Source organism: Microcebus murinus, chromosome 8 (assembly GCF_040939455.1).
Source record: "Microcebus murinus isolate Inina chromosome 8, M.murinus_Inina_mat1.0, whole genome shotgun sequence".
Classification (NCBI taxonomy): Eukaryota; Metazoa; Chordata; class Mammalia; order Primates; family Cheirogaleidae; genus Microcebus; species Microcebus murinus.
In genome coordinates this window covers 105,015,994-105,041,188 of record NC_134111.1, presented here as the reverse complement: position 1 = coordinate 105,041,188, position 25,195 = coordinate 105,015,994, and the positions used below count along the sequence as shown (strand labels likewise).

The following is a 25,195-nucleotide window of genomic DNA, read 5'->3' as shown; positions in this document are numbered from 1 at the left end:
CCAGCAATTACTGGCGGCAGAACCACATGGGCGCACAGTGATACTAGGTTTGCAAACTGCAGGCAAAGGAGCAGCTTTTCAGCAGCCTTGGGGAAAACAAGCCCCTGGAGAGCGCCGACTTCTGAGCAAGCCGGAGAGAAGGTTCTCAGCCTCAACGTCTCATCAGACCTGAAAACCAGGTAACTCCTCGTACCTAAACTGCGCTACGGCCCAGGGAAAAACAAAGGGTCCCAAATTAATTTATAAAACTAACACAACCTTGATTTTAAAACCTAACAACAGCAACAACACACATGCACACTTCAAAACTTCAGGCCAACTTCACTTGAATATAAGGTTCTATTTTAAAATATTAGCAAATTAAATATAGTTTTACATTGGATAAGTAATAGATGGTGACATTTTAGGAATGTGAGAAATGCTCAACATTAGGGATTCTATTAATATATGATAATCTCAATAGCTACCAAACGGTTGATAACATTAACATTCATTTCTGATTGAATATCTAGAACAGACAGTAGTGAATGAATGAATGCTGGCTTTTAAAACATGATAATTTGGGCTGGGCGTGATGGTTCACGCCTGTAACCCATCGCTTTGGGAGGCTGAGGCAGGAGGATTGATTGAGGCTGGGAGTTTAAGACCAGTCTGAGCAACACAGTGAGACCCATCTCTACAAAAAAATTTTTAAAAATTAGCCAGGCATGATGGTACATTCTTATAATCCTAGCTACTCAGGAAGCTGAGGTAGGAAAATTGCCTAAGCCCGGGGGTTGGAGGTTGTAGTAAGCTATGATGATGCCACTGCACTACTGCCTGGGCAACAGAGTAAGACCATGTCTCTAAAAAAGAAGTAAATAAATAAAAATAAAAAATAAAAAAACATGATAATTTATAGTCATAAAATAAATTTATATTAGGAGGTCAAAAAAGGCTAAATAAACACTAGTAACTTAAGTGTCCAACTTAAGAAATTAAGAAAGAAAATCAATAAAGAAGGAAATGAAAGAAAATTAGAGATATTAATGGAAAAAAAAAAAAAAAAGAAAGAGGACCAACAAAGCCAAAAGTCAGTGGTTTGGAAAGACTAAAGACTAAATTTGTCTGTTGACAAATTTCTGAAAAAACAGATTTAAAATGGGGGGGGAAGCACAAGTAATATTATTATTAATAGTAAAAAGAGGACAAAACTAAACTACATATGGAGCAAATAGTAAACAGTTCTATCATGAGATTTTTCTTGGTCAAGGCTACCGGTATCAAGGTATCAAGGCTACCGTTCTTGAAGTAATGGTGATCGATGGTGAGATAATTCTTTAAAGAATGGTTATTTTAAAGGCTCTAGGATCGATTTCTTCAAAATATCCCCTTAGCTAGGCATCAACGTAGAAATCTCTGCCAGAATCATCTTAGGCCGTGAGCTCATGAATCCACTCCGTTTAAAATTATGGTAAAATGGCTGCAGTCCTTTAAAGATGGTGAAATAAGCTTTATTAGAACCTAGCCACCTTCCTTCATTTACATATTGTCTGTGGTTGCTTTTGCATTGTGATAGCAAATATGAGCAGTGGCAACAAAGATCATATGGCTGTCACAGCCAAAATATTTACCACCTGACCCTGTACAGAAAAGGTCTGCTAACCTCTGCTAAGGTAGCAAACACCAAAAGACCCCCATGCATATGGAACTTTCAAATAAGCTTGAAAAGTTTTAAAAACTGATAGAACTGACTCAAGAACAAATAAAAAGCCTGAATATTCTCATAATACAGAAATTAAAACAGTAAGTTTTTCCCATAAAGAAAACATCAAACTTAGATGATTTTACAGGTAAAACCATCAAATTGTCTCATCAAATTGTTAAGAAATATATTGCAATGATACAATCTCTGCCAGAAAAGATAAAAAGCAAGAACATGCCTCAATTCATTCTAAACTTCGGTACAAAAACAGTAACAGGGATCATACAAGGAAAAGAAAATTATGGGACCATTTCATTCATGAATATAAACAAAAAAATACTAATTAGCAACTAGAATGTAACATTGGATTAAAGAAGACAATACAACATAACAATGCTGGGTTTATCCCAGGAATGTAAGGACTGTTTACTGTTAGTAAAGCTACAAATGTCACTTAGTGAATTAAAGAAGAAATGTAACAATCATCCCAATCAATGCAGAAAAAGCACTTAATAAAATCCAACTCCCATTCACAATAAAGCCCCATACTGGGGGGAAAACAGAACTTTCACAATATGTTAAGTTACTAAATGCTACGACAAATATCGGAGAAGGGTAAATTCTAGAAGCATTCCCGTTAAAAATCAGGAAGGAAGCAGGCTGCCCACATCATCGCTGCTATTCCTAAGATAAAGACTGGAGAGGAGGAAATGAAGCCATGTGGCTCAGTTGACACAAACAACGGTGCAGCAAGGGCGAGGGGCAGGACTCCGGCTCTGACTGGAATCCCGGCTTGAACACTCACCACTCATGTGGTCTCAGGCCCTTAACCTCCTGATGCCCCAGTTTCAAAACGTGCATAACAACAGTATCTAAATCTATTATCTATGTTGTTATCTACGTAAGGCTTTTAGAGCAAAGCCTGGCACACAGTGCTGTTATGTGTTTGCTGCTACTACAGCAGAGAAAACACAAAAGAATCAACAAATATTTAATACAATCATTTTTTCAAGGAAGCTGTTTAAAAGTCAACAGCATCTCTATTTACCAGCAACAAAAAAATTAGAAAGCAGTTTAAAACATACAGTATTGACAAAAGCAGAATAAACTAGAGTAAGATCTAACAAAAGGTGTAAACCTCTACAGAGAAAATTATGAACATTTACTAAAAGACATCAAAGAAAGGCCTAAATAAATGGAGAGAGTATTGTTCATGAATATGCCAGCTAAAATTCCAAGAGGGTTTTTCATGGCACTCAATAAGCTGGTTATAATACTTATATGGAAGTGGAAAGGACCAATATTGCCAAGTTATAGCTGAGGAAGAATAAGAAGCTGGGTGCAGTGGTATGCACCTGTAGTCCCAACTACACAAGAGACTGAGGCAGGAGGATCACTTGAGCCCAGAAGTTCGAGGCCAGCCTGAGCAACATAGTAAGACCCTGTCTCTATATAAAAAAGTTAAAAATATTTTTTTTTAAAAGAAATGGGGGTGGTTTTCTACCAGACACGAGGCCTTATTATGAAGCTACCGTAAATAAAGCAGGGTAGTAATTAGTGCAAGGCTAGTGTGGAACACTGTAAGCTACAGCCTGTGGGCTGGCCCACCACCTAGTCTTTTATACAGCCCATGAGGTAAGAATGGTTTTTACATTTATAAATAGTTGAAAAAGATATTTTAAGAATATTCTGTAACACATGAAAGTTATACAAAATTCCAATCTGTGTCCATAAATAAATGAAGCGTCATTGGAACCCAGCCACACTCCCTCATTTACATATTGTCTGTGGTTGCTTTTGCACCGTGATAGCAAATCTGAGCAGTGGCAACAAAGATCGTATGGCTGTCACAGCTGAAATATTTACCACCTGACCCTGTACAGAAAAGGTCTGCTAACCTCCGGTATAGAGAACACCAAAAGACCCCCATGCATAAGGAACTTTCAGACACAGCAGACGTAGCAATGCAGATCAATGTGGAAAACAGGAAAAAATGGTTATACATATGGAAAAAAAAAAGAAATTGCACTTTATCTCACAGAATACAGGAAAATCAACTCCAGGTGGATTAAGCACGTAAATGTCAAAACAAAGCTTTACTTTTTAAGGAAGAATAAATATCTCTTTGACCTTGGAATAAAGGATTTCTTAACTCAGACAAAAAGCATTAGCCATATGAAAAAAGACTGAGAAATCTGAATAGATTAAAATTAAGAACTCAGTCATTAAAAAACACCATAAAGAAAGTAAAGAAAAACACTTTTAAATAAATGATGATTTTAATGTGATTTCACTTCCCTTAACACCCCCATCCCTACCATCTATTATTATGATGTTATTTTTCCACAAAACTAATTTTTCAAGAACAGGTTTAGGGCCTTTGCATTCAATTCTCTAGGGATAGTTATATTCAATTCTATATGCTTAATCAGTTTTAATTCTAATTCATTTCATTTATACCAATGCTGCCCAATAGAAATATGCAAGCCACAAATGTAATTTCATATTTTCTAGTAGTTTAATTTAAAATGTTAAAAAAACAGGTGAAATTAGTTTCAACAAATTTTATTTAATGTAATATATCCAAATCATTTCAGCATATAATCAATATAAAAATTACTAATAAAACATTTTATATTCTTTTTTTCTTACATAGTGTCAGAAATCTGGTACGTATCTTACACTTATAGGACATTTCATTTGGGACCAGCCACTTGCCAAATGCCCAAAGCCACACGGGCAAATGGCTCCTGCACTGGTGAACCCAGGCCCACACTCTGCCTTTCCCAAGGTACGGGTCTGGGACTTCTTTTGATGTGTGTTTTTTGATTTTGTAGGTATCTAGATAGACTATATATATTTTCTAAGCAACTTTTTTTTTCTCGGGAAGAAACCAAGAATATTATTTTTTTTTAGCTAATCTGGGTATGTCTCCCATTATTTTTACATATGAAATGACGACCCGGGTAAATAATAAGAATCTTGAGTCAGTATGTTTCTCTCCAAATGCTGCAGCAACTGTTCCATTTTCTTCTAGCATTTAGGGCTGTAGAAAAGTCTAGAGGAAATCTGACTTTGGTTATTTTGAAAAGAACCTATTTTTTTCCTTGCTGTACAGTATACTTTGTAGAATTTTTTATTATTGTTTGATAAAAAGAAAAACCCTTGATCTCAACAATATTGCCAATATTGTGAGTTCCCTTTTTACCTGGAACATGAAAGCTCTTTTTTAAGTGTAGAGTCAAAGAAAGTTAAATGTCTTGCTCTTCATGAAAAGTACCAAAGCACCTCTAGAAAAACATACTTTTATGTTTATTGTCACATTAACTTAGGTCAGAAAGCTATTAAACTTCATTCTTATCACACTTTATTTAGAAATCTGTATTGCAGCAAAAAACCACATCGAAAGAGAGCTCCACCCCTCCTCGCTGCTCAGCGGCCTACAGTTCGGCTGCACCAAGATGGGCTTAAAGCACCACCTGGTGTCAGCATGGGGCTCACCAGAGGCTACGGCGCTCCCGGCCCATCCTCTTTCCTCCTTGAAGCATCATGAAAAATGTCCAGGCTTCCCCTAAATGCACGTGGCTTCATTGTTTTCATACCTGGCATGTGCTTCCTCATATTTTATCAATCCTTCCCTTCCATTTCCCCCTTTATAACTTTTATCAATTAGCTATGGAATTCACCTTGTCAACAGTTAATGACAATGTGCTAATGTCCAGTACTATGCTAGCCACGAGACAGAAATGAGAGACTCCTGCATTCACCTTACGAGATGCCTATCCAGGGGAAAGTCAGTAACTGGTCTTCCCCTTCCTCTCTTCCCTCCTGAACCATTCAGTCCTGAAGCCTTTAGGCGGGCAAAGCAAGGCAAGCACCTGCAGCAGGTGGAGGGGTGGGAGAGCCCAGAGGGGAGGATGTCTGTGTGAGGAGGGCCAGCAGCCCAGCACAGGGTGGAGAGGGCACCCATGGGGCCAGGGGGACCAGGCCAGGAGGACATCTACACAGGGAAACAGTGGTCCAAGATCCCTCCCACATGGATGGGATTAGGAATGGGGGTGGGGGTGTGAAGCGGGTTTCCATGCAGGCAAGGGGTAACAGCAGCATGGGAGACTGCCTTCACACAGCAAGGTAACCACATCAGTCACTGTGTTAAGGAGAGTGAGAGGCAGGTTTCTCACTACTGGAGACAGGAATCACAAATACAGAAAGGAAGAAAAGGAGAATGGCCCCTGTGGTACTGCGCTGGAATTGAAGATGTATATGAGTGTGAGCTCATGGTTATCAACACATTAGATGTAGAAAGATAGATGTAGATGTTTAGACACACACACATACATACACAGACATGCACCTTTTCCCCTTTCTGTTCACTGAGAGGACCTGCAAGCTGAAACAGTCCCAAAACAGAGAGCACACCATTCTCCACTAAAAGGAACCTGGAGAAATGCCTGATTCTGGGGCCAGGGCAGGGAAAGGCTCAAGGTGAGCCAGAAAGCATGGAACTGTCACAGAGTGAGGGGCAGGGTAAGAGGACACAGAGCCAGCTGGAAGGAGCTCTCACAGCCAACCCTGAGGCAATCTGAGCATGAAAATCTTGACAGTAAGAGATTATAACCCATTGAATAAAACTGAAAGCCATGAGCCAATAATGATATAAATAAGTGAATAAAATTAGTAAAGAACAGGACACTTACATTGTTCCCAAGTACTTTCCCACAAGGCACCAGTAATTACAGGAGAAAAGGAGTAAAGACAATGGAAAGGCAGGCAGACAGCACCTTAATCAAGAGACTAAGGTGAACTTCCGCAGCGGTGGACAGAGACCTCGCACCACCCAGCAGGATGCAGGAGAGGGGCTGGGCCTCGCTTCTGGAAGACTCCTACCCAAGATGCAAAAGCTGACTCCAATCACAAGGAAACCCCAGACAAACCCAGACTGAGGGACATTCTGCAAAATAACGATCTTGAAAAACTGTCAAGGCCTTGAAAGTTAAGGGAAGAGTAACAAACTGCTTCGGACTGAAAGAGGCTAGCAAAACACCCACGGGAGCTAAACACCCACAATTCTGGATCTGATACTTCTGCAACAACGAGGAGCAGAGCAAGAAAGACCCTATATAGAGGACAGTGAAACACACTCCATTTTTAAGTTAAATTTAACATAATAAAATATCACTATCATTAACCTCAGAAGTGCCTGAAATCCCAAAACTATCTTTCACAACTTCAAATGTTTTGCCTGCTTCTAAATGTTTCTTAAAAAGTTGCTTTTAAAATTGTTAAAAAGTATTTGCTTTGTTTAGTTTTTACTATTACACCATTATTTTCTATCAGTTTTTACTGCAAATGAACTCTACTTATAGTGCAATAAAAACTCTGTTAAGCTACCTGGAAACTTAGTACCAAAATTAATATATAGTTCTATCAAGACCAATATTAATATACAGAAATTACTCCTAGCTCTAAAAACTGACAAATAAAACTCTGAGACTATATCATGTTTGCATAACACACAGTGTCAAGTAGGAGTATTAAGATATAGTGTATTTTATTTATAAATTATTATAAGTTAATATTTAAAATAAAATTAAACATTTTAAACATTAATGTTTAAAATAAAATTAAACATTTCTATTTTAACGTCTTTTTTTTCTTTAAGGGATTTAAGACTATTCCTGAAAATTTAAAGCTTACACAGAGCAAACCCTGACAGAAAACAAGCCCCTCACTAAGTGGGGGTCAGTCCTGGGCTCTGCAACAAGTATTATAAGAATTTTCAAGAGTCTTAAAGGGTCTCATGGGGGCTGAGGGGTATCTACTGGCCAGAAGAAATTGTTTGGGGATTTCAATCAGAAAAACCTTGATGATATTCCAATAGAAAAAATTCTATATGCATTCCTATAAATAGGAAATCAAAGCATTGTAATGCCAAGAATTTTAGTTTTTCTTTACTCTAAAATATCCCTTTCTAATCCATACCCTGGAGAAAAGTAATAAAAGTTGTGCCATTATTTTGTCCATTTCAGCCCTCCTGAGCCTGTTTTACCCACATTAAATTAAAAACTCAATAAAAGCTAATTCATTCAGCCACGTCCTGTTCCTCTAGCAATAGCTCTTCACTGGAAGCTGCTTTTCAAGTCAGAAACAGAGAGGAATAATAAAGAGATGGGAACTAGAAAAACAAAAGAAACACACTTCTCACTTAAAACAGTGAGCACAATGAATATGTTTTAAAAAGGATGAAAATAACTAAGAACTTCTTAAAAGTTACCATGAAATAAATTTCTGAAAGTGAAGCCAAAGAAATATGGAATTTCAGGATTAAAACAATTCTGGAAACAAGCTGCTCCACCTACAGGTGAGGGGAGAGCACTGTGCCGCCTGCACTGCCACCAGGCCTGTGGCGCTCCAGCCAGCATGCCGTGCGGCTCCCTCCTGAGGTCAGAGCCTGTGCCTGGCGCCTGGACACACGCTTGGATCCAGGCTCTGGAGGGCGAGGCCGTGGCCAAGGCAGTCGGCGCTCCCAAGCCTCCGTTTCCCCGGCAGCGAGTTGCGGCGACGGCGAAGGAGACCTGCGTGTGAAGCCTGGCATGGGGAGGACTCAAGGTGGGCTCTCGGGGCTGCCACCACCTCAGCCAGGTCTCGGCCAGTCCTACCGTCTCTCTGGGAAAGCAGGAGGGCCGAGGAGACCCAAGGCCAAGCCAAGCTTGACCAAAGGCCCAGGACCGACCACTTGCTCAGCTAGGTCGTTTCTCAGCCATTCCTTTTAAGTCCAAATTTCTAATACACGAACCACTTTTTCATCAGGGACAAGGCACCTTCAGTCTGTTCCTGAAGCTCCTGTAGCCCATGACACAGCTTCTTTTCCTTCACTGCTGCTCTCCAGATACTCTCCTGCACTTTCCTCCACTGAGCTCCACCACTTTTTCATAGTTGTTTGGCTACATTCAGTTTGAATTCTAATCCTTATCAACTGATTTCATCCTGTGGCTAATCAAGATAACACCACCCCCATCCACCCGTGACTGTGGCGCCCCGTCTGAACACCAGGGTCTACGCTACTTAGTAACCGAGCTGACCTGCACAGGCTGTCACAATCAGACTAAAGATATTTTTTATGCAAAGCATAGAATATTAATGGGATTAAGTCCTGAAATGACCCATCAGGCTAACAACTAAAATCTAGAACACTGAGGGATATAATCTGATATGAAGTTCAAACTGACATTTGGAGTAAAAATGGAATCTTAATTCATCATATTATCGTTCATGGAGTAATCATAATAGATGATGACCATTCAATTTGGAGATGTTTTTGACAAAATACCTAACCATATTTTTATAATCAAATTTTCTTATCATATACATACATATTTTTTTCAGGTAAAGTACAGATATTTTGTTCCTATCATGAACTTTATTTGTCTATAGAGGGAAGGCCTGCATCATCATAATTATTTTTATAATGTTCGTTACATGTAATATTTTAATGACTTCCAAACCATTTTTGTTGTCTGTAATATACCCATGCCATATATCTATAGATTTTTTTTTTTTGAGACAGAGTCTGGCTCTGTTGCCCAGGCTAGGGTGCTGTGGAGACAGGGGCGGGTAGAGTCTCACTTTTGCTCAGGCTGGTCTGGAACTCTTTACCTTGAGCAATCCTCCCACCTTGGCCTCCCAGAGTGCTAGGATTACAGGTGTGAGCCACCACGCCTGGCCTATAAATATTTTTAAGTGATATTTTTCGTGTCTGAATTTTACAAGATAATGTGATGGTGACAATTTAACTTTATATCCAAAACTTAAAATCCTCAGCCTGCATATTAGAAGATACTGCATTCAGAGATTTGACTCGGGAATATACAACTATCACCTTATTTCCTTAAAAACAAAAACAAAATTCCCAAGAAACAAACAAAAAAAAAACCCCCACTGTAACCCTTCATGCTTAGAATCAATTTCAGTGGTTTCCCCATTTTAACTTTATATTAAAGTCTCACCAGTGAAGAAGTAATGTTAGTACATGTCCCCTTTTATTTCTTTCACAGTAATTTCAATGGAAACAATATTCTTAGCAAAGGGCACATCTAATAATACTAGGACTGCAAATATCCAAACTATAAATACTTTTGTCAGGTGTAGAACTTCAGTTAAGGGGAGATTTTGAATAATGTGCTTCTTCTACGAGGGTTAGAATATTTATGATGTAATTGCACCATCTACCTGCCAAAAAAAATAATTTCAAGTTCTATTCAGATAACCAAAGTAAAATAGAGTAAGACTAAAACCCCACACAACAATTTAGCTAAATATTATTTGCTATATACTATTTATTTTAATTAAAATATAACATGTTCATGACAAGGTCATTTTATCCACCAAGAGCCATTTCAAGATACAAATTCTTACATTCCCAAATAAATGTTTCTTTAAGCTATCATCCATATCTCTAATGACGTTTGCTTGCTCATGACGCCTTTCTTTCAGAAGGACAGTAGAAACACGCGTGCAGGTCAAAGGCAACACATGCTGCGTCCTTGTCAGGACGAGCCGGGTGTGTTGGCCTCCAGCACCCCCAGAACAAGGCACAGTTCACACGGCCAAGAAAGTGGGGAAAGTAGAATCACAAAAACTACAAATGAACTAAAAGAGAGAAAAAATCTAAAACAGAAGTACTCCAAGAGAGTCTACTTCAAAATAAAGAATTTAAATGAGAAGAAAAAGCATCTGAAAATTACACTCAGTTAGAACAGATATAAAATGAAAAAGAGAGATGAGACAACGTGAAAGGCCATTGAAAAATTAGTAGTAAGAAATATTTAAACAGTAATTCAAAGTAAATGAACAAAGTTTGAAACTGTTGGCCATTACTTTAAAGTATCTTCATGTATAAAGCTTTGGAAAGCAAGTATTTTTAAAGCATAAGAAACACTGTAATAAAACTTCTTGTTTAGCGTTTTTCAAAACCTTCTTCATAAACCTGAAAAAAGAAAAAAAATGCTGGCAGGAGCTAATATTTTACTATTAACAAAGTTTATATTTCCTCTTGAAAAGAGAGCAAGTAAGTCAGGATAATGAAGACAATGCTTAAAGCAATCTTATTCACATATTTATTCTATAATGTATTATTCAAGTCCATTAGTACAATAAGAAATGGCTTTTCTTCCAATGCAACTTCAAAGACAGGCTGGAGAGATGCCCAGATTACAAATATGTATTTCCTTAGCATTGAGAAAATGCTTCCTCCCCAAAAAATAAAGAGTACCTAAGGAAGGGCACACCACAATTTATGTGAGGAGCAGAGAAAACACCTATTTGAATTTTTAAATGAGATAGAAGATAAGCAATTAATATGATTAATATGTACAAACCAATGATGAAAAATACAACATACATGCTTGAGGACACATTCTTACATTTGCCTCTCTGTGAAATCAAAAAGGGTACTCTGAAACCTGGATCCAAAATATATCTAGAAAGTAGACATGTTTTGCAAGCACTTTGAAACATGTATAAAAACTGATCACAAACTAGGCCACAACAAAATTCCCATCAACTCCAAATAATCAATACCATTATATTAGATATTATCATTAAAAAGACTTTAAAAATCTGTATGCTTAAAAGCAAAAAAAAAAAAAAGGGCTAATAACTCACATGCTAAAGAAGAAATCATGCCAAACTATTTCATATTTTCATATTAAAATTCAGGGAATTTTTAATATTCAGTATAAATTTAATATTCAAGGAATACAGAAGTCAAGGATAAAGCATGCTTAAAAGGAGGTGTATAGTCTTAAATATATAGGTTTAAAATGACAAAGACTAAAAACAAATGAGCTAAGTGTTTTACTCAAGAGTTAAGAAAAAGTAAACACCCAAAGAAACTGAAAGGAAAAACAAAAAGTAGAAATTAACAATAAAACAAAAGTAAATATCTACAAAACTTACAGTTGATTCTTTTCTAGAGAGTATCTATTTTAATAGTTTTACAAAGTTTCATCAAGGAATAAAAAGATACAAAATTTTTGGAAGAAAAGGGGAACTATAACTACAGATATAATATTTTTAAATCATAAAAGTATACTTCAAAGGTCTTCATGCCACGACTGTAAAATGTGAACCAAAGAACACTGTGCAAGAGACAGCTGGTCGACCTCATTTCTGATCTCCACTTTGGCAGAGCTTCCTGCCTCCGTGTGCAGCCCACATGTGAGAGATGTGCTGGTTCCAGAAACCCTCGGCCCCTAACCAGCCAGGCAGCCTCCTTCACTTGCCCGTGTGCCTTACAAAAATTATCATTTTCTGAGCATGTCAGGCATGGAGAAAATTTGGCAAGTTCTAGCCTATCGTAATGGAATCCCCAACTGTTAGCTAAGCAAATGGATGCCTGAAATAAAGGTTTCATTTTATGGTCTCCTTTGTGATGAAGTACCGGCCCATATAAAGTCAGTCATAACTTCCAATAAATATCCTAGAAAAGGAGAGGCATGCCTTCTCCTTGCTCCTTTTTCCTCCTTCTTGCTGGCTGGAATGTAATCTTGAAGGCTGGAGCTGGGACAGCCATCTTCACCCATGAAGTGCCCTGAGCATGAGAAGTCACACATGGGGAGGGAAGAGGCCGAAGGCATCTGGGTCACTGCTTCCTGGACTGCTGCCTCCAGACTCTGACCCCTGAGATAAAACACTTTCTACTTCGTTTAAGCCACTATTGTTTTAGATCTTTCTTTTGCTCACAGGTAAATCTCAACCTAACTGATTCAAATATTAATTACCAAAATAAACTGAAGAAGGAATAGAAAAATGGAATATAATCACTAAAGAAGTCAACGTTGTTATAAGAAAAAAAAATTAACTTGAGAGAAGAGAGACGCTAACAACTTTAAGACTCCACTACTAAGATAAGAGTGAAAAGAGCACAGGATGGGGGGGTGGCTGGCACGGCAGCTGGGCAACACAGGAGCACACCACGGGGAAGCCAAACAAGGAGGCTCATCAAGGAGAAGAGAGGAACTAGGTGCACCAAATGCTGCTGGTAATTCCAGTAAAATGAGGACTGCGAATTAAACACTGGACATAACCGGAAGGTCAGGTGACCTCGACAAGGGCACTCATGGGGTTAGAAAAGAATGGAAAGAGGCAAATTGCAGACAGCAAGATATGCAATCCTTTTGAGGCATTTTGCTGCAAAAACAGGCAAGGTAATGAATGGAGCAACAGTTAGTGGTAAAAGTCAAGAGAAGATTAGTAAATTCCAGTCAAAATCACACATGGAACCACAGAAACTGATTCTAAAATTTACATGAAACCATGAAGATTTAATTATAGTCAAGACAACCTGGAGAGTGGGGGGGACCACTTAAAAAGTCTTTCCCAGACTTAACAATACAGTGCCTAAAACAAAGAGGACACAATGGAGAGCCCAGAAATACACCCAAGAAGGACATCTGGGCTCACTAGAGACGGCATTACAAAGGCGGGAAGGAGGAGGGGTCAGGGTCAGATATCTACCACACAACATAAAATATAAATTCCAGACCAATCAGAGACCTCAATGTGAAAAAGAAACTAAAATTTATAACCAGGATAGAACAGATTTTTCAAACAAAGCTAAAAATAATGTATAAAGAAAAAGGCTATTTAAATTTTATATCAAAATAGAAAAGTTTTTTAAATAAAAAGATATAAAGTCAGACACAAGTAATGGATTAGAAAAATATTTACAACATATGAGACACACAGGATTAGATTAGATCCATTATATGTATTATACTTTTGGAATGTAGTTTGGCAGTGTAATAAAAAGATAAACATACATTACGACATGACTCGGCAGTCCCACTCCTAGGCACTCCCCACTCCCCCCCTTATCTGTAGTTTCAGTTACTTGCAGTTTGAAAGCACTAAATGGAAAATTTCAGAAATAAACAATTCATAAATTTTAAATTGCATGCCATTCTGAGTAGCATGATGAAATCTTGGCTGTCCCGCCCAGGCACAAATCATCGTTAGTCCAGCGTGGCCAAACCACACGCACTATGTGCCTGTTAGTCACTCGGCAGCCCCCTCGGTTATCAGACGGGCTGCAGCAGTGTCGCAGTGCTTGTGTTAACACTTATTTCACTTAGTTATGGCCCCAAAGCTCAAGAACAGTGATGCTGACACACTGTCAAAATTGTTCTATCTTATTATTAGTTATTGCAGTTAATCTCTTACTTTGCCTAATTTATAAATTAAACTTTAAAATAGGTATGTATGTATAGGAATAAACGTAGTGTATATAGGATTAGGTACTGGCCTTGGTTTCAGGCATCTACTGGGAGTCTTGGAACGTATCCTCCAAGGACAAGGGGGAGAGACTACTATATTTACACAACAGAACAAAAATATTTGTCCATACAAAGATTTGTATGAATGTTCATAGCAGCTTTATTTGTAATAGTCCAAGCTGGAAACAATCCAAGTGCTCATTAACTGATAAATGGATAAGCACATTGGTATATCCATATAATGGAACATTACTCATCAATAAAAAGGAATAAACTATTGGTACATGCTGCAGCATGGATTAATCGTAAAATAATTATGCTAAGTAAGGGCAGCCAGACACCATCCCCCCCCCAAAAATAAAAGAATGCACACTATATGATCCAATTTATATCCAATTCCAGGCAATGCAAACTAAAACATAGTGACAAAAAGCAGATCAGCGGTTGCCAGGAGACGGCGCATGGGGGCGAGGGAGCATGGAGGGAGGAGGAGGATGGAATGACCCAGGGCACAGGACACTTTTGAAGGTGATGGGTGTGTTCACCATCTTGATGGCACAGATGTGTGGAAACAGAATGTCCATTCTGTTGGGAGAGTAAATTGGTACAGCCACTTGAGGAGTAAAGTGGAAATATCTGGTAGAACTGAAGATCCGTGTATACTCTGGCATAGTAATTCTAGGCCTGGGCACAGCTTCTAAAGCTGGGGTTTGTAATCTATGGCCCACAGGCCAGATCCTCTGTTTTGTAAATAAAGTTTTACTGACCAGAGCCAGGCACATGCATTTACAGTGTCTACGCTGTGGCTGCTTTCATGTTATATTAGCAGAGTTCAATAGATGCAACGAAGACCATATAGTTCAAAAAGCCTAAAATATTTACTATCTAGACCTTTATGGAAAAAATTTGCTGATTCTTGCTTGAAGAAACACTGGCTCTTGCATGCCAAGAGACATGGAAAGGAGTCCATGGAAACACTGTTTGTAACAGCAAATGGTTGGGAAAAAGCTAAATGTCCATCAATAAAGGAATTAATAAATACATAAAGGGCAACAAGTCTTCAATTAAAATGAATAAACTAGACTTACAAGTATCGAAACAGGGAGAGTCTCAAAACATGCTGTCTGAAGAAAGCAACTTGGATAACATATCAACAAGGTAACATTAAACACTCACAAAACACCACTACATACATGTTAAGGTAGGGATACACACTGAATTCATCTTAGTGGTTGCCCTCAGGAGAATGTGATTGGGCAGCGGAAAAAAAAAAAAAGAAAAGAAAGAAAGCAGACTTTTCCTGTGCATTTTTATTTCTTTTATTTAAAAAAACCTAATTAAATTATTATAAGAAGATCAAGTTAAATTTAATTCTGATGTTTATCAGTATCCTAAAGAAAACCATAAAGACACTTGCTGATCTTTCCCTACCCTATTGTAATATATGTCACCCCTGATTTTGAAGTACTCACTAACTATACTTCTTTAAAGCAGTAAATGTTCACCAAACAAGAACATTTGTTCCTTTTATCTTCTGAAGTCAAATGATTTACCAATCTGAAATTTACTCTTTTAAGGGAACTTTGAAATACGGTCCTAGTATGCTCTGTGTAAAAAACATGGCTATAAAATTTGAACCAATGGACATTTCAAAAGTTACTACCTACACTAACAGCTTGGAGGCGCACGCTCAAGGTTTTCGACTGGGGCTCAGACGCATCACCAGGGAAACCAGGACAACCCCTCACGCACATCAAAGGACTATGACATATTAAAATTCCATAACAAAACCACAGAAAAACACTTCTCCTTTCAGAAGAGCAAACAGTGCTGCTGTCAGCAAAGCCTAGGCAGCTGCATTCTCCAGTCGCTGCTGTTAGAAGGGCTCCCTCTGACGCTAGTCTCAATCGTACAGCTCTCCTTGGCTGTTCAGGCCCTAGCTTCATGACAGAATAGAGCATTTTAATCAGAATTATCTAAAACAAATAACCATTCAATCAGCTGGGGGAAAATGTATGTGTGTGTTCATGTGTGCACATACTCCCACATATAAACTTTTTGGAATTATTGACTGATTAAGCTAACTATCTAAGAAATTTCTATTAAAAAATATTTATCCTTACTATTTAAAGGGACTATAAGAGAAATCTAGCCACAGCACAGTGGGCACACCCCCTAGCCTGCAGGTGCTCACCCGAGAGCCACGTGCCAAGGAAAGGGCAGCAGCCGGTGGGAGACTGTAGGTTTCAACAAAACCGCATCACATAGCTGCAGGGAGGACGGCTAGGCCTCAGGTACAAATAGCACACACATTTAAAAGCCAGACTTGAAAACTTCCCCAGCTTCTTATTTTGCAACCATCCAGGGCCAGGCAGCCAGCCCGACTCTGCAACCAAAACCTGAGGGAAGGTACTGGTAAGGCCCAAAGGGGAGAGCCATGGAGCCTGAGCAGAGCAGGTCTTCGGCTCTTGGCTCCTGAGCTTCTAGAGCGAGCTGCTGCCTACCCAGCACAGGGCTGGAAGCGGTCCAGGGAAGCAGCCCCACACAGAAAGAGCCCCACGGTTTCTACCCTCTCAGCTGGGCTGGGGAGGAATGGCATTTAAACATGTAAGCAGACATTACTGATTTGAAAGATGATTCTAATTTTTAAAGTAAATGTGTGAAACGGACTGCTAAAATGTCAATGTTTACAGAAATCATTCCGTTACCTTCTCTCCAGGTTTCAGTGACTGCTGCAATTTCTCATAATCTTTCTTAGTCTCCAAAATTTTTTTCACAAGTCCACCTGTTGAAAAATCAGTGGTTTTATGTTAAAAGTTTATTCTCTGCCCCAAGAAGCTATTCTAAATGGGTAGGAGGGTGGAAGAAATACTAAGTTCTTATCCTCTTTCAACACTGAAAACAGTTTAATCTTTATTTGTTAAAATCTTTATTTGCAATCTTTATTTGTGTAACTGTATAGTCTACAATACAGTTATACAATAGCTGGTTGTGGAAATTATAAAATTTCTAAGTGTTTCAAGGAAATCAGCTCCTTGAAAACTAAAAAACTTTGGAAATAAAATTTATTTTCTGCCCAGGCATAGTGGCTCATGCCTATAAATCCCAGCACTTTGGGAAACCAAGGCAGGAGATTTGCCTTGGTCTAAGGCCAGAAGTTCAAGACCAGCCTGGGCAACATAGCTGTCATTACAAAAGACCCCATCTCTACAAAAATAAATAAATAAAAAGATTTTCTATTCTATTTTCAAAGACTAAGAAGGAATATAGGTTAATATCCAAAAATATAACTGCCTATTACAAACAGATATAACAATTATGAACTGCTTCTAAATACTAATACTTCTTTTATATTAGGGCAAGGGTATTCCATTTCTTTCATATGGGATAAATATCATAAGAAAAATCATTACCCAAGGATGCATCAATATGAAACTGACTGAATAAATTAGGGCACATCCACATGGTGGGGGACCACACAGCTATGCAAAGGAATGAAGACTACTTATCTAAATTGCTATGGAATGAATGTCGGTATATACTGACAAGTTAACAAAAGAAAGCAAGAGGAAGACAAGTATAGATATTGATACACACACACACACACACACACACACGAACACTCATTTACTTATTTTTGTAAATGGAAGTATAAAACATATTTTTTACTGTTACCTATGGGGAGGGAGAGCAGAGGGTGGAGACCAGGATCAAAGCTCCACATCTCTGATTATACCTTGTTTTGTACATTTGACCTTAAAACTATGTGAATATCTTACATAAAAAAAATTAAAAACATCAATGCCTAAAAACTGAAACCAAAATGAAATAAACTTATCAAATTAGCAACTATATGCTAATGGAGAAGAATTATCTCATGACTTTAAAACATAGTAATTGATTGTACATCCTTAATGGGATATACTCTAAGAATAAAAAGACAAATGGACCTACCAAAAAAAAAATCCTAAAATATTTTCAGTAATCCTATTGTTGTTGATGACTAGTGGTGGTGTTCTAAAATCACCGTATACGTATTGCAGGATAAAGCATGAAAACAGCTGATGTTGCTGAGAACCAGGATTTGGGGAATGAGATGGAAGAGATGCACATGTAAAATCAAAGAACAAAGACATAACCCTATAATCCCAAATCTGAATTAGAAATATTAGTATGAACTCAGGATATGTATTCTCATTTTTTAAAAATGTATATTCTTGCTTTGTGCCATAAAAACATCTAGAAACAAGGACCGACCCAGAAGCAACAGGAGCCAGGCTTCTTAGAGAAACAGCAGACATGGGCCAGGGCATATACAAAATGAGCCTGAACCATCTTGTCATTTCAGAAAACAAGGAAGCTACAAAGTCTACTGGGATGTGTCAAAAAGGCTCCCAGAAGATAACTGGAAGAGGCTCCCACTGGTCAAATACTGGGCAATTTAACATCAGTAAAAAAAAAAAAAAAAAAACTGAGATAGAATAAAATGAAACACATAATATACGTTAAAAATTCATAACTTCATACAGATACCAGAAATAACCCCCAAAACAAAAAAGCCCTCATTAGTTACCTTTCATGGGTGCCAGGAAACAAAGTCACCATAATGTGAAACCCTACATCAAAAATCAAAAATGTCACTATCATAGAAACAGATCAATACAGGAAAAAGCATTTAGCCTGTCTCTTCTGTAGGAGCTGTGCCTCAGAGTAGTCAAACTCCAGGGGGGTTGTACTACCGAGCTCTCTAGCTACAGAATGCAGAAGGGAGGGTGAGATGCCAGTATCACCATTCTGCAAACCTTAGTGTAAAAACAAACCTAGCCTAACATAAGAAGTCAAGAGTCAACTAGACATTATATTAAGAACCAAAATCATCTATAAGGTATGCTTGCTCCCCAACCCTGAATCTGACCAAGTCTCCTAGAATAACTGACAGGTTACAAAGGGAACAGACGAGCATGATGCAACACACTATGGGGTTTCATGAGAAATTCTGAAGGACAACCCAGCCAGCTTCTTCACCAAACGCATCACAAGTGGGCAGGGTTACAGATAAGGAGAGACTTAAGAGTTAGATCAATCAATTGCAATGCAGGGACCTTACATGGATCCTGACTCAAACAAACTAGATAAAATATACAAGACTACTGGAAAAACCAGGTATCTGATGATATTACGGAATTATTAAGTTCTTCTATATACAAAAATGGAATTGTGTTTGTTTGTTTGTTTGTTTGTTTGTTTTTAAAAAAAAGAGCCCTCACCTTTTAGAGATTTGTACAACATATTTCCAGATGAAATGATGTTCTCTGGGTCTCTGGGACTTGAAAATAGTCTAGGGGGAGTGACACAGGTACAAGCTCAGTAAAACAAGATGAGCTGATCACTGCAGAAGCTGTGTGACGGGCACAAGGGAGTTCATCAGGCTATTCTCTTAACTTTGCAAATGTTAGAGATAAAAGAAAACACTGTGCTTAGAAAGAGAATAAATAGTACTGCAGAACTGGACTTGGGAAGGATCTTATCTCTAAGGTCATCTACTTCCACTGTCTGATTATATGGTTAAGAAAAGAAGTCGTGTCCGTGACAGCTCACAGCGAATCTCCAGTGTCCTGCGGTGTCCTCCCAGTTCTCCGAGGACGGGCAGCAGCCCTCAGCACCCACACAGGAGGAGCCCACACCTGCAGGTGGAGCTACCTGCTGCTACTCTGACCCTGAACCAGAACCTGGCACACAGAAGTCTCTCATACTGCATCCTTCCCAAGCATACGCGTGCACACGCACGCATGCACACGCGCGTGCACACACACACACACTCACACCCAGGACTCACCATGCTTCTCCTCTTCTTCTAATTCCACTGCTGGTACCTGCACAGGAAAGAAAGGAGAAAAAGAGAAGATTCAGGCTTGCTACATTCCCAAAATCATGCTTTTGTAGATCTCAAAAAGGGAACGACAAAGAAGATAAAAAACTAATGAAAAAATTAGAGGAAATTTTTGTCTACATAAATCTAAAAGCTAGAGTATTAACAGGTTAAGTATGAAATGTCCGATTTCATTAAGTACTAAGATTGACAGTTGTTATCCCTGACGTTTTGCTTTGACACTTCTTGTTTTATTTTTATCATAAAGGTACATCCTTGTTCTTTCGAATGTATGGTTTGCCTTGTGATTACCTTTCAAAGTTTTTTTTTAGAGGAATTTTTGTGAAACCCTGGATAATTCAAAAGTTCGCGTTATTTTCAAATCTGGGTTTTATCGTGGAACCCATGCTGAGCAGACAGCTTGAAATATCAACAAAGTGTTTGGGAAGGATGCAGCCAATGAATGCAGAGTATGTCGAAGATTTGAGAAGTTCCGTTCTTATGATTTTAACCTTGAAAATAAGCTACATGGGCGATCTGACACCCAGGTGGATAATGATGAGCTGAAAGCCGTATGTAGTGGAAGCAAATTCATCTCAACCTACGCGTGAATTAGCAGCAAGGTTTGCCATTACTATTCCAACAACATTGGACCACTTGAAGCAAATTGCCAAGGTAAAGAAGCTGGATAGATGGGGTGGGCATGAATCAAATGAGCGTCAGAAGAGAAATCATCTTGAAGCTTGCCTTTCTTTGCTGTCATAACATAAAGGCGAACCTTTTCTACACTGTATTGTTACGTGTGATGAAAAATAGAGTCTATTTGACAATGGCAAGCATTTGGCACAATGGCTGGATAAAGATGAAGTGCTGAAACACAGTCCAAAACCAAATATTCATCAGAAAAAGCTAATGGTGTCTGGTGATCCAGTGCTGGCATTATCCACTACAGCTTCATGAAACCTGGGCAATGATTACAGATGTCTACTGCAACCAACTGGATGAAACGATGATGATGCTTGCCATTAAGCAGCCAAGACTGGTCACTAGAGAGCGGCCAATCCTCTCTCAAGACAGTACTCGACCACATGTCGCACATACAACGCTGCTCAAATTACAGAGGCTGGACTTGGAAACTGTCATCCACCATATTCACCAGACCTTACACCAGCTGACCGCCACTTCTTTCAGGCTTTGGGCCACTTCTTGCAAGGAAAAATATTCAATTATCAACAAACCATGGAAAACACCTTTTGCGATTTCATAGCCACTCACTCTCCAGGCTCCCTCACTGCTGGCATAAGCAAGCTACTGTTAAGATGGCTAAACTGTGTCGACAGTTTAGGTGTGCACTCTGATTAATTATACTGCTTCGTATTTGAGATGTAATAAACTAGACTTTTGATTCAAAATTGGACATTTCATATTTAATAACCTAATCATGCCAGTCCAGATAAAATATAATTATTAAAAAAAATCCTGCTTCAGTTAACTAACCATTTCAATTTCTGACATTTCAGAGATCTGAGGGGCAGCTTCCACCACAAACTGATCATCATCTTCATTGTCAGAATTCTGTGAATCTATAATCACATTTGAGACGGTTTTACCACTCCCTGTCCTAAATAAAAAGAAATTAGATTAAATTAGAAATGTTCTGTCAGTCACAAGTTTTCATCAATCCTATGCATCTGGAACTATGTCAGGGCTATCTGAGAGGAATCTAACCACTAATCATCTCTAGAACAGTATCACAAAATACACGCTGCAGCTGAGATGAACTGTACGGAAACCGTCCTCAAGGAAGCCCTCCAGGCCTGGGTCCCCATGAGCCTTGCCCTGCACCCGAGACACCAGACTCCCACCCCCACCCCACTGCCCTCCCTGTGCCACTGGGACCTCGTGGTCCACACCTGGCATCCTGCCCCAACTGTGTCCTCTGTTAACGAAGGCCTCAGGACCGTCCTCTGCTGACCCTGGCTTTCTGCGAAGTCAGCACTTTCCCTGCCGCCCTCCACCCAGAGGGGCTACTCTCCCAGGTTGCAAGCCTCGGGCAAGGGGTTGTCCTGGGGGCCCAATAGCCAGGGCTGCCCCCAGACCTCTCTACACACAGCCGGCTCGAAGCCCGTCATTTGACTCCTAGTCTCAGCTGCTGCTCTATGCCCTGTATGGCACCCGACGTGTGCACGCCACTGCTACCCAGGACCTGTCGTCATTCTGGGCAAGTAAACATTCAGTAGGCTGGCCCCTCAGCCCTGACCTTGTCCTCCCTGGTGACTACCTTCATCCAAAGGCTCTCTCATGCCCTCCAGGGCCCCTTGCTGGAACTGTCCCATCTATAGCCTCCCCACCCAGACCACTGTCGGCGTCCTCTGCTTCAGGACTCATTTCTCCTGCACTGGGCCTTGGCCACAAGCCCTCAGACCCAGACGCTCTGTGGGCTTCCCATTGGCTACTACTGCCCTCGTTCCTGCCCTATACAACTTAACACAACCATGCGTCAACCAAATCCTGCCCCTGCGCCACTATCCCTCTGTAGTATGTGCACACACAGGTACACAGATGTACACACCACACACTACACACACACCACACCTTTTCCTTGCTTCAGTGCAATACACAAGGGCCAGACGGAATCCACACACTTGGGAATGAGCTCTTTAAATAACACCCGCCTCCCCAAACAGCCTCAACTCCACCTGTGGTGCACTCTGATCTTAACAACCCTCTCTCTGGCTCCACCATGTCCCATACCCCAGCTCTATGGGCGTGTGGCCCATCATCCTTCAGATACACAGGTCCCGTGCAGTGTCCTGGCAACCCTGCCCCCAGTCCCCCAACCAGATGTCCAAACCTTCTCTCCTTCACCCCTGCCAAGTCATGACACTAAAAATGCCTCCAGACATGGCCCAGTGTCCCTGGAGGGAGGGGTCACCTCTAAATGAAAACCTCTGCCCCAGTGTATTCACTAGCCCACTCTTGTGCAGACCGACTTCGTGCCACCCCCTCTCCTCTGACCTCCTCCTCCTCTTCCTCAGGACCCACTTTCAGCTCACAAGAAAAACGAAGCACCAGAGAGAATCACTTTCAGAATCTGCACTACAGGTCAACTCTCCACAGCTCCAAATCCCACACCCACACCGGGACTTCACTCCCCCGGCTCCCCATCCACATCTCCTGCATCAGCAATCTCCCCCCTCCATAGATCATTCCCAGTAGCAGAAAAATGTGATGTTTCTCCCATCTTAAAAACAAAAAGTAATAACTTCCCTTGATACTCTCTTCCCCACTGACTAGCGTCCCATTCCTTTGCTTCTCTTTGTAGCAAAACTCCTGGAAAAACATGTCTACTCTTGCTGTCTTCAATTCCCGCCTCTTATTCAATGTGAAATCTACTCTGAGCCCACCTGTCTGTTGCTTGTCTTTATATTGCTTATAACTTTCTGACAACCTTTCATTTTTAATTTTTGTGCAATTAAGCATTCAAACCTTTTTTCCTCATTGTTTTTATGTTTAGAAAGACTTCTATCTAGAGATCGGACAAAGACAGCCTAACAGTCCCCCATATATTTTAAGATTTAATGTTATACATATGCAAATTTTTCCCCTTTCATTCATCTGAAATGTCTGTTGGTCTATGGTTTAAAGGGAGGCCCTGCCCTCATTTTTGTTTCCTCAATAGCGAGTTTTCTCAGTACCATCTGCTGCATCCTCAACCCCATCTCCTCCCGGCAGAGGCACCAGTACTCCTCTGTCTCACTGTCCCCACACAGTGGAGAGGACACTGCGTGACCAGAGCCAGCCTTACCTCTCTATCGGCAATGCTTCCACGCTTTCTTGTTGTTTGACCCGGGGAGGCGCTGGTCTGGCACTCCCGGGCCGAGGTATTCTTCTAAATCCAAACATTAGAAAACCAAAAGAGAGACATGAAACACTTATACATTTCAAAACGGGCAAAGAAAACCTAGGTTAATGTTAACACTAGTTCCCGGGCCATTATCCACGTGCTACCATAGTTAGGACATACTACCGCACAGAGAATAGGAAAAGTCCAGTAACCTGCATCTCTGCCGCTTGTATGTTCAGTAATTTCAAGGTACCAAAAAAATAGCATGTAACTATCTTTAAGCAAAACATGACATAATTTAGCCATAGTTATGAATTTCCCTAAATCTATAAAATAGTCTACATATCGTTATATAACTCAGGTAGTGAAAAATTACGTAAATAGTTTTTGCTTTCTTTGTACAAGTAATTGCTCATGAGGCAGCTCAAGCACTCAGGGAGCAGCAAAAGGCACAGAGAGGAGCACCGCAGCAGAGTCCTGGGAGCAGAAGCACACAGACCTGACACCGGACGAAAGCTCACTGGGGATTTCTGGATTCTCTGACATCTCAGACTTCTCTCGGCCAGGAGGTACAACTTCTCCTTCTAAACGGATGACAATCCAGTCAGCAATTCACAAAGGAAGAAACACAAACAACTAATAAGTATCTGAAAAGACAACAATCAAATAACTGCAAATACAGATGAGCTATTTCTTCATCTATCATTTTGATGACAATAAAACAGATTTTTGATATATACCTTTGGGGAAACGGGCACACTTAAACCCCGGAAATGCAAACTGGTTCAACTACTTCAGAAATAAAATCTAAAAGATAGGCCAATCAACTCAGCATTTAACTTAAAGGAAATACAACCTAATAAATGAACTCATGTCCAGATGTTCACTCATCGTCATCGATAATAGTGACAAACAATTGGTAACTAAGTAAATTATGGTATAGTCACATGCTAGATCATTTTGTGTAAAACAATGACATCATCTTAACATATAATTAGTAGTATAGTATAGTAATCATCTTAACATATAATTAGTAATACAGGATAGTAGTATATCTATAATTACATACACATATGGTATTCTAGAAGAATATTCATTCAAGTTATGACCAGTGGCCTTTTTTATTGTCTTCTTCATATTTTTTTGCATTTTAAAATTTTCTGTCTTGGGGATGTACCATATTATTTTTATAATCAGAACACAGTTTTCTTCATTTTGATAAAAAAATTTAATCACGAAATAACAAGCCCAAGCTATTAAGACAATTAAATTTATCCTCCCTATTTAAAGTAAAAAAAAAGTTATATTTCAGAAAACAGTAAAAATAAATCAGAATTTGAATATTAGAAATGTACTTTATACTCTGGAAAAAAAATCTTAAAATGTATTCGTTTCAAACTTAAAACATATACATTAAATCTCGAATTAAATTGATATAGTTAAGATTCATTTCCGTAAAATGTTACTTTCACTCATGCAACTTGTAAAACATCATTCAGAGAGTACACGTGTGTGTTTAT

At 39.4% G+C, this 25,195-nt stretch overlaps 1 protein-coding gene across 5 annotated transcripts in view; it reads right to left on the bottom strand.

Annotated features, from left to right (window-relative positions):
* TRAF3IP1 (TRAF3 interacting protein 1) overlaps positions 1–25,195 on the bottom strand; it is a 68,019-nt gene that overhangs the window by 18,150 nt on the left and 24,674 nt on the right. For 4 of the 5 annotated variants that reach the window (XM_012755668.2, XM_012755669.2, XM_012755670.2 and 1 more), the window contains 5 exons: positions 24,175–24,259; positions 23,637–23,720; positions 21,326–21,449; positions 19,796–19,832; positions 16,668–16,744 (listed from right to left, as the gene is read on the bottom strand). In XM_012755668.2, the coding sequence (XP_012611122.1) occupies positions 16,668–16,744; positions 19,796–19,832; positions 21,326–21,449; positions 23,637–23,720; positions 24,175–24,259 (407 nt within the window). Of the gene's footprint in view, positions 1–16,667; positions 16,745–18,532; positions 18,576–19,795; positions 19,833–21,325; positions 21,450–23,636; positions 23,721–24,174; positions 24,260–25,195 lie in introns of all 5 variants that reach the window. The other variant, XM_076006109.1, reaches the window with a different exon arrangement.